The following is an 11,086-nucleotide window of genomic DNA, read 5'->3' as shown; positions in this document are numbered from 1 at the left end:
ATAATTGAGTAAAAATTAAAAGATACTCTTTTTAATAAATATTATCTTTTCAGTTCCGTAAAATTTTGCATCATGATCTGTTGTTTTAAAAAAGTGGATTTTTCAATTAAAACAGACGCATTCGCGATAAGGAACCTCTAAATATTATTAAATTTATTAATTCTTCTCTATAGATTAATTATAAATTCAAGCAATTTTAGTTTTAAATTCTTAAGTTGGATTTTATTAGGATTGATAGTATCTAACAAAAACGGTAGACCTTTTTAAGGCTTTGATTAAAAAAAGAAGGTAATTCTTATTCGTGAATTTTTCTAATTTTTCAGGCTCTAAATTCCAGCTTATTTAAGTTTGAAGGCTACTTTAAATTTATTAGAATTTTTAATCTTATTTTAAAACTGTGTCTAATTTTCATCCTTGAAGAATAACAATTATTTAAACTGAATAAGGCTCGTATGTAACAAATTATGAAATTAGAGTTCTTTGTCACGTGCGCTATTGTGTTTGTTCGGATTTCATCATTTTTGTGTGGTATTATTTTAGACATTTTAGACGTTTACAAACGAAGGTAAAGTAGATAAAATGTGTAAATAATTCTATTATTTTCATTTTAAATCAAGTTTCATAAGTTTCACAATATTACCTACGAGTTGCGTTATTTATAGACTCATGCGCCGTATTGTTTCAGTAAATGGAAAATCACTAATTAGGTAAATTTTTGTGATTCAGATTCAGAGAGATGACTGTATATATTTTTCGTGGACTTTGTAAATTTCACTTTCATCAGTTTATTAAAGGATTTGTTATGTTTGTCAACATCCTTGAGAGATTGATATTTCCCATTATTATTTTTTTAAATTATTATTACTACTTTTATTATTATTTTGTACGATTATTATTTTTTGATCCAAGTTTTATCCTCTTAATGAATACATGTATCTGCGAAAACTAATGAATGGATTTAAAAGCTTTAAGAAGTCGTTACGCAAATTGTAACATTAATTAATTAAAATTCGCTAGAAAATGAATGCTGATACTTTTTATTGAATAAAATATAATAAGTTCCTTAATGCGTATACCTAATTCTATATTAATATTCACCTCGAAAAACTATAGATATAATAATTTAACATAATTTTTTAGTCCATAGGAATGTTTTATATAAATTTTTGAAAATTATAATTTTCAAAATTTTACCTTGTTCCAACTTCTTTCCACTTTGTCAGACAATGTCAGAGCGTTGAAAAATGCTTTTTGAAATATTTCTTGTAAAGACGTGAATCTATTTCTCTAAGTTCTGAAATTTATAATTTTTCGGACAAGAATTGAGGAATTTCAGATATAAAATATTTCAAGGCAATACAAAAGTTATTAAAGAATTTTAAAGATTTTTAAAAATATTTTAAGGAATCTTCAATTGATTTAAGTAATTTTCACGGATTTCCAAGAATTATTTAGATTTCAGGATATTCCCAAGATACCAATAAATTTGTCAGGTTTAAAGGTTTTCATCAAATCGAAAAAATATTAAAAATTTGAAATATCTCATAATATTTTAAATAAGTTTCAATAATTCTCCGTGATTTAATTGTATTTTAAAATTGCGGGATAATTAAAAAAAATTTAATGAATTTTTAAGAACATCAAAAAGTTTTAAGCGGACTTTAAAGAATTGGAAATATTTTAGGGAAGTTGTCAAAATTCCAAGAAATTTGTTTACAGTTTAAAAAAGTTTTGAGAGATTTAAAAATAATTTAAAGGATTTTAATTCTTTTTTGATATTAAAAAAATCTTAAAAGAATGTTTAATTTATTTTAATATTTTTTAGGCATTTCAAAGGATTTCAGTTGATCCAGTATACTTTAACAGATTCCGAGGCATTCTTAGTAGAATAAAGAAATTGCAAGGGATGTTAAAGTGATTAATAAGGTATTCAAAGGTTTTAATGATTTTAAGGGATATTGAAAGATTTTTAAGTTTTTAAATAAAGTATTCAGGATTTTATGGCATTTCAAATATAAATAATAATAGAATGCGAAGTTTATTATTATTTTTTTTAATTATAAAAGACTAGTTCAATTATCTGTCACTTGAAACTGAAGAAAACCTTTCTTGATGCCTTTATAAAATTGCCTGTTTTAAATTTAAAATATCCTAAAATTAATTTAAAATGTAATTTTTTGCGTAAATACTTTTCTGAAAAATAGGCGTGATTTCAAAAACTGGAAGGAAAAAATTTGTGTACATACGAAAGCTAAAAAAATGTAAGATTAACTAATATAAAATGTTATTATTCAACTAAATTCGAACATGTTCAGCAGAATTAAAATGTTGATTTGACATCAGCAAAAGTAACTTTATTGTTAAATTTCAATTAAATATTTTATTTCCGGAACTGGTGAAAAATTACAGTTTTTAAATATTTAGCTTGCATTATTTAAAAAAAAAAACTTTTTTTGTAACGAAAAAATACATAAAAAGATAAATTTTGAACAAAAAATAAAAGAATTACATATTCAATCAAAATAATTAATTTTTAACCGAGAAAAAGGCAATTTTCTTCAAAATAGTTACATTTTGATCCAAAGTGATGATTCTCTGATTAAAAAGTGAATTCTCTGAAAAAATGTAATAGTTGATATTTTCACGAAAAAGAAAAATTTAATTTTTAATTAAAAAGAGTTAAACTAAGCCAAAATATGAATTTTCAAACAAATTATTTGAATCCTTGACGAAAATGGACCACTTTTATAACTTAAAAAAGAAGTTATTAAAAGTAGTTGAATTTTCAAACCAAAAATGAGAATTTTCTACAAAAATAATAGAATTTTTTACTCCAAAAAGACGAAAGGGAAATTATCATCTTAAAATATCAATTTTCTAACAAAAATGAAATACCTACATTTGCAGTTAAATAATGCAAAAAAAATTATTTTTCAACAAAATTGTTACATTTTTTAGCAAAGAAATTAATTTGGAACTAAAAAAGTGCGTCTTCAAAAAAGAGATTGCTCATACAGTTAAATGAATTTCCAACTAAAGAGATTAATTTCCTGCCTAAGAATATCAATTTTAAACTAAATAAATCATTTGTACCCAAATTTGGAATTATCAAAAGGATATTCGAAATAATATTAAAATTTTCAACTGAATAAATGAATTTAAAGCAAAAAGGAGTACGTTTTTCATAAAAATATTAACTAATATAAAGAAAATTATTATTTAAAGAAATGTTAAATTATTTTAAAAATTCGTAAAATAATAGTTAAACAGATGAATGTTCAACTAAGGAAATTAAAAATATTCGCCGGAAACGATGCCGGAAACTATATCGAAAATTGGGACCGGATACGACGTCGTTTCCGGCGCCGTTTACGACTTCGGTTCCGGGTGAAATTTTTGTTTTCAAAATGTACTTATAACTATGATACACTGAAAAAAGGTTACTTGTGCCAAATGAATTTTACTTGCTTAAAGTAAGTGAGACTCTCGTTTATTTTCAAAGAAATATAAGCACTTTGATTGGAAAAAATTATTTATTTGAGTAAAAGAAATTTTAATCAGATTAAGTTAACATTTGAAACAAAAAAAAACGAAAAAACAATTATTTGAATAAACAAACTGGATTCTTTCACCTCAAATTATAATGATTAACATTCTTAATATTACACATATTTAAGTTGAACGAATCAGGTAATTTAAGATCTTGATGAACCTGAAACAGAAAAATTAGATGAAAAACCTACGCCCAGCTGGAATCGTACCATATTTAAACTCTCACTATAAATGTCAAAGAAATATTTCTTCAAATAAAAAATATGAATATTTAATTTAATAACATATTGATTTATTCTATAGAAATACACAATTGAAAAAAATTACGCCAAATTAATAAATGTTTGGTTCAAAAAACTAATTTCTTCTTTGGAATAAATGTTTATTTGAAAACATATTTATTTGTTACAAATATTTCATTCATGTATACCAATGAAGCATTTATTTAGATCAGCAAGATATTGTGTTTAGATAAATACCTATATCTTTATTTGAAACAAATATTTTATTGTATTACTAGAATTAAATCATTTATAACAATTATATATGTATTCCAACGAAGTAATTAAATATCCATATTTTTGATTTTAAGAAATATTTCTGTGGCATTTATAGTGAGCGTTAAATATGGCTTTCCGTCTTAAAATTTTCATGTTTCAATAGCGTCGTGGTCATCGCTGCGGCTTTCACCCTCGAAGGACACGAGTTCGATTCCTACTGGAGGTGGACTTTTCATCTACTTTTTTTGTTTCAGCTTCATCAAGATTTTAAATTATCTGATTTGTTTAAATTAAATCTCTTTAATAATTACAATGTTAATTAATTATAATGTTAGCCGAAAGAATCCAGTTGAAAATTTAAGTAAATATGTACTACATCCGACAATCTGTGGGATAATTTTTTGCTTCAAATGTTAACTTAATCCTATTGAAATTTCTTCAACTGAAATAAATAATTTTTTCCATCAAAGTGCTTATATTTTTTGTTTCAAATAAATATTTTTTTGAAAATAAACGGGAGTTTCACTTACTTCAGCCAAGTAAAATTCATTTGATACACGTAACCTTTTTTTCAGTTTCCTTACATATATTTGAATAAAGAAACAACTAATAACATTCAACTTTTTTCCTACAAATCATTTTTTTAATGTTTTTAAACGTGTTTCTATCGACCCTATAAATAATAACCAACCTAATGCTCAGTTAGAAACAACATTTCTCGATAAAAATATTCTTTACATAAATTTTTCAAAATTGAGACAATAGTCTCTGTCTTAAATCGATCAACGAGTCTTATAAAATCTTTTCATTTCCACAAAAATATTGAATATATCGATAATTCTGAGGCAATGATGCTACAATTTATAAGAAAATTAAAAGTAAACTAGGAAGATCAATGAATATCATTGTAAAGACATCTCAAAACCATTCCATTTGCGGTTCATCGATAAATACAGTAGTGATATCCGAATATGGTCAGCCATTCAGAAGAACTGTAAAAGGCTTTCTCTCATTTCAGTAGTAATACAGTGAATAGTCGGACGCTTGTAGTGGATGATAGCCCATACCACTGTTCTCTCTCGGAGCAATAAATTCATTATTACTTTTGATATAATATTGATATTACTTCTTATTTTATGACAACGAAGATGAGTTCTAAAAGCTCACAACTTAAACTTTGACTATAAAAATCTATACAGAATTGATATGCAGATAAAACCGAGAGATAATACAACTTTTACGTTAAAAAATTCAAAGCCAATTACACTGGAAACTTTGTTCTTACTTCACTACACTTGAGCTCAACTTTTATTATTTAATATTTATTCATTAATCAAATACTCATAATTAAATGAACATATCTATTCAAAGATGTTTAAAATATTAATATTGATCTGTTTCCTGGAGAGAACTTGTCATTGAAATGAAGAAACTGCAAATATTTCTCACTAAGAAATGAAATACTTTTCTTTAATAAATACGTTTTCATTTTTCTGATATAAATATTTTTTAATTTAACATTTTCGCTTTTTTCAATCATACATTCATTTTAGTGAAAGCAACAGTTATTTTACTAAAATGGCCATGAATTAAGTTTTCAAAAACTTCGATTTAGTTAATGAAGAAAACCTATCACTTGATAATACTATGCTTTCTCTGTTCTCAGCATTAGCACAGACTGCCCTTGCAATATTTTGATAATTTTTATTAACCGCGTGAAGATGAAAATTAAAATTACATCGAAGGTAATATTAATTTATAATTATTGTTATTGCAATAATTTTTTAACAAATGCTATATATTAATTATTCTATTTCAACTATCTATATTTTTTAAACAATAGTGATACTTTTGTGGGCCATTGAAATGCTTATTTTACTTTAAGCTGTATTTATTATTATAAATTACATCGTTTCTATAAATAATTCTCTAATTTCTCTAAAGCAAAGCTTTTTTAGAACAAAACATTTAATAAAATTTAAGGTTTGATCTTTTTAATCAAAGAATCGCATCTTCCAATAGAGGAAAACATATACTTTAGTTAATGGCCTTCAATTTATTAAAATAAAACTTTTTTCTGATTTCAAATTACAATGGACTATGCCAACTACCTAATTTTTAAATACAATTCTCTTATTTCTTTCAAACGATTACAACGCTATTTTGCTTTGTTAATATTTTACTCATGCAAATAAATACTTATTCGCAACAATAATTTTATAATTTTTCGTTTAGATGAAACTATTTCTTTCTTATTAAAAAAATATTTTATATGAAGTAATTATTCTGATAATTTCTTTTAATCGAGTAATTTTTTAACGATTTTTTCACATTATATGTATTAATACCCAGATATTCTTGATCATTTTAACATTTCTGGTATTCAAAATAATCCGAAATATTCCCAGGATTTTTTAAATATTCTCATGCATACAACAATATTTTTTTTTTAATTACACTTTATCTGAAAAAGATCTTCTATTTTTTTTCTGCTGGGAATCGAACCATAGATCTTCCGATTGCCGGTCAAGTGCTCTCCCATTAAGCTACTAGAGACATTGAGAGAAGAATTCTTTTTCAGAAATACACGCATAATTATGACAGGTATTACAAGTAAAAATTTTCAAGAAATCTGTATTATCATCAGAGAATAACATAATTTCTTTAAAAATTTTTAGGCTTTAGATTTAAGAATTTCTTAAAATTTCTGAAAAAGGATATTTCTCTCTATCTCTCTAGCAATCTAATGGGAAAGAACCCGTCCCGAAATTGAAAGTTCTGTCTCTCTTTTCCACCTGAACGACAGGTTAGGACCTTTTAAAAAAAAAAAGTTTTATTTAAAAAAAAATCAATTCATAGCTAAATCTATTCTGTAAGCACGTTAAGAAATTCTGTTTTTCAATGATAATAATACAGATTCCTTGAGAAATCTAAATTGTAACAGCTAGCATAATATTGCGTGTATTTCTGAAAAAGGACTGTTCTTCCGATCTCCCTAGTAGCTTAATGGGAGACCACCCGATCGGCAATCGGAAGTTTTGTGGTTTGATTTCGAGCAGAGTGAAAGGATAAAAATTTTTTCAAAAAAAATTTTAATTTTAAAAAGAATTATATCTCTATCTGTTCTGTGAAAACATTATAAAATTCTGTTATTCTCTGATATTAATACAGATCCCTTGAAAAATCATACGAAATTATTTCTGAATATACTCCCTTGAAGTAGACCGACGAAAGTCTCAATCAAAATTAAATTATATTATTTTTTTATTTTTGAAAGAGATTTCTCAACTTTTCCATATCAGTGAAGAAATAAAAAAGCCTAAAAATTAACAAATTAGTTGTTTTTTTAGAATTTCTAAAAATTTGAATTCTTTTTAAAAATGGTTGTTTTCTTCGGACTCCATGAAGGATCAGCAACAATTCACTTTCTAATTAAGCTCGAGTAGAAAATTGTTAGTAGAATTGATTTCATTTATTTTCAATTATTAATAAAGTTGTCTTATTGAAATATGCATCACATGTGTGGGATGTATTTTTTAGCTGAATTCGATCAGATAGGAATATCAGTGATGCTTATTTTCTTTAAAATCCTAAACTTAAGTCTTAATTCCCAAGATAGAAATCTTAAAAGTTTTAAACATGAATTAATGCTAACAACATTCTTATCAGTGGTTCCAAAAACAGTTTTAAAAAATCAATAAAATCAATTTTACTAAGATTTTGCCAGAGGACAGAGGTTTAGATGACACACTTATGTATTTAAATAGTTAAAACTTAAATTTAACAATATAAACACATATATTTAATAATATTTTATAAATTTGAAAAATTGAGCACTCGTCCCTTTCTTACATATATAAACGAGAGAATATGTAGTAGCTCAGTAGTACCAAGAAATGTTTTTATTTTCACACAAAGGTTAAAATTTCACTAGTTCTGAGGCAGTGATGCTTTATTGTTTAAATAAATTGAATTTCCATTAGACATCTCAATTCAAATTGTAGTACACGTCTTAAAGGCAGTCAATTTGCGGTTTATCGTTAATGACAGTAGTAACGCCCATGTATAGTCAGCCATTCACAGAAACTCTGTAAAAGTAGTTCTCTCGTCTCAGTAGTAATTTATGCGGATAGTTGGACAGCGGTAAAGGTTGAAGTGGAGGATAGCCCATGACATTATTCTCTAGTGGGGCAATAAATTCATTATTACTTTTGATTTAACAATGCAGATCAAACTGAATAATTGGTTCGTAACTTTTTCGCGTTTCAAACTCTGAATTCAATTACACCTGAACTTGTATTGTTATTTTAGTAGACTTGAACTTCGCTTACAATAATTGATTATTTAATTACAAAATTAACGTATAGATTATTTTCGACCAGTTTAAGGATGTACTAATGTTATCTAAATTTCAAAAATGAGTATTGTTACTAATTAATTGTTTAACAACTAATTTTGGAAGAACGCTAAATGTGAGGTTTCGAAAAAATATTTTATGTTCACATGTTTTATTCAACTTTAATTAGAGTTTTGTGTTTTCGCTTTCTCTTTAAGTTTAAGTAGTCATTTTTATATAATCCTAATGTGGTATGGTTTATTTTATTCCTCGAGAAATTCTCTATAGATCTCTTTCGTATGTTTTTAATAGAAACATTTTATTTAGGAACTATACAATTTTTAATTACATGAATAATATTTGTAATCAATATATAAAAAAACTATTCAGGCGATTTGTAGAAAATCTTTCAAGGATTAAAATAAGCTCTTGTACATCAAATTTTAATTGCAGCTTTTATCTAAACAAAAAACAAAAAAATGAAATAAATAATGTGTAATGAAGAATTTTAATATAAAATGTTTTTTTTTCAAGTTTGAATTCAGTTTCCTCCCATAATTAGTTAAATTCATTGAAATATTTTCCTTAGTTATACAAATCATTTTAACACTGCTAATTTTTTAATTTAAGATAACTTTAGTATAGACTTAAATATTTAATTTGTTGTTGAAATTCTAAAACAAGATGTAAGAAATTGTTGAAAAAGTGAGAATTTTGTTTTTGTTTCAGAAACTCGTGGATCGATGCCACCAATGCTAAATGATAAATTAGTGTATATGATAGCTCGAGTTGAAGAAACTATCGTTATTCCTTGTGTGGCCTACGCGAATCCTCGGCCTACAAATAGGTGAGTACTTTTTTATTTTAACTGCCAAATTATTAAACTAAAATTTATGCTTAACTTGAATGTACTTCAAAAATATAATTAATAATTCTAAATTAAAAGAAATATAAAATAGATAAAATAGCTTTTATTAAATTTGAATTTAATTTATATTTTAATTGGATTTCAGTAATCTACACAAAGATTACTTTTATTTAAACATGAGATTTTATACCAGCAGGAATAAAAAGGAAATAAACATGTTAATCGGTAAATTGGGGATTTTATATTGTACCTAAGATGTTCTTAAAAGAAATATTAAAGAAATTTGTAGTATTTCTAGCGTTTTTCATTTTAATGTTTGATCCATTTTTGAGATACTTACAATGAAAAATTTTCCAACTTATTTAATTTCGATTGTTTATAGTTTCAAATTACGAAATTGTGCACATCTTTTAAGAAATCATCTTTAATTCGTTATTCATATATTTTATAGGGATGTTGTTTAGTATTTTTATTTTAATAGTTCCATTATAAAGATTCGCAATGGAAAACTGTTCCATTTTAAACTCTATGCATAGAAATTCTCAAATTAAAATGATTCTCAAGATTAAAAGTCACAAACTTTTAATTCTAAATCTTCAAAATTGCAAAAATTTCAAATGTAAAGCATGAGAATTACATAATTTAAAACGCTAAAACTTGAAACTTGCATCAGTTTTAATTTTTGATTTTTTAAATAAGGGATATTTCAGTTTGAAAAATTTGCAATTAAAAATTGAAAGACTAAAAATTTAAAGTTAAAAATTTTTTCCATTTTGAAAATAAACATTGGCAATTATCAAATTTTGAAAATGGACATTCATAATTATTTCACTCAAACGATTTTCAATCGAAGATTCAATAATTAAGAGTATTTAAAATATAAAGTTCTGTAATTTTTAAATTTTTCTGAACTAATTACGTATGTTTGTATGCATTAAAAAAATTCTAAATTTGAATTATTTTTTAGATTAAAAGTTAAGCTGTTTTTCCTTGAAATCTTCCAAATTAAAATAATTTCAAATCCAAATTATTGGACAGGTCCTAAATAGCTAGTTCAGCATCATACAAATATGGTTCTATCCTTTATTGTTTAATTTGAAAATGTTTAACTTTATTATTATTCTCAATTACCAGACAATTTCCAATTAAAAGCGTTTGTAATTGAAAAACTTTTATTCCGTAATTATATAATTCGAAATTTAAAGTTTTGAAATTCAACTATCTCTAATTTATTAGCTGCAAAGGTAAATTTTCTAGAAGTTCATTATGCATTTTGATAAACAAAAATGAAAACAAACGACTATTTTAGTTTCAGAAAGTTTAATATCGTATAAAATTCTTTTTCTACGGAGAAACTTTTGATTGGGAAATTTAGTATAATAACATTTATATTAACAAGAGTTCAATGGCAAGCTAGGATATAGTGGCAGAGTTTGTAATTATTGCAAGAGCGATACGAAGAAATACTTTATCCATATCAATTAGAAATATATTCTAAAGTTATTAATTGCCATTGATAGTTGGAAAAATCAATATTTTTTAATAGCAAAGTGCGATTAGAAAAGATTCATATCCACCAAAATAAATAATAAAATAGTAATGGCAGTAAGTAGCAGATCAAATAGCTCAGGTTGCAAAAAAGTTTAGAAAAATTACCATTGTAAATAGTAATGGAGAGTGAAAAGAAAAAGACTTGAATTTTTCGCAATGAAAGAGTTTACAAACCGAAATACAGTCTGTCAAGTTAAAGCGTGGGTGGCTTTACTCGCAGTCGGTAAGGTATATCGACATGATTTTGGTGTCAAAATATTAAGAAGAGCTCCCTCTTTC

At 25.1% G+C, this 11,086-nt stretch overlaps 1 protein-coding gene across 1 annotated transcript in view; it reads left to right on the top strand.

Moving 5' to 3' along the window:
* Window positions 1–8,274: 8,274 nt before the first annotated feature.
* Window positions 8,275–11,086, top strand: part of LOC117170884 (Down syndrome cell adhesion molecule-like protein Dscam2) — a 315,200-nt gene continuing 312,388 nt past the window's right edge. Inside the window, exons 1-2 of the mRNA XM_033357927.1 lie at window positions 8,275–8,297; window positions 9,095–9,235. Of these exons, the coding sequence (XP_033213818.1) occupies window positions 8,275–8,297; window positions 9,095–9,235 (164 nt within the window). The remainder of the gene's footprint in view (window positions 8,298–9,094; window positions 9,236–11,086) is intronic.

Source organism: Belonocnema kinseyi, chromosome 4 (genome assembly GCF_010883055.1).
Source record: "Belonocnema kinseyi isolate 2016_QV_RU_SX_M_011 chromosome 4, B_treatae_v1, whole genome shotgun sequence".
Lineage (NCBI taxonomy): Eukaryota > Metazoa > Arthropoda > Insecta > Hymenoptera > Cynipidae > Belonocnema > Belonocnema kinseyi.
This window is presented reverse-complemented; position numbering and strand designations above follow the sequence as displayed.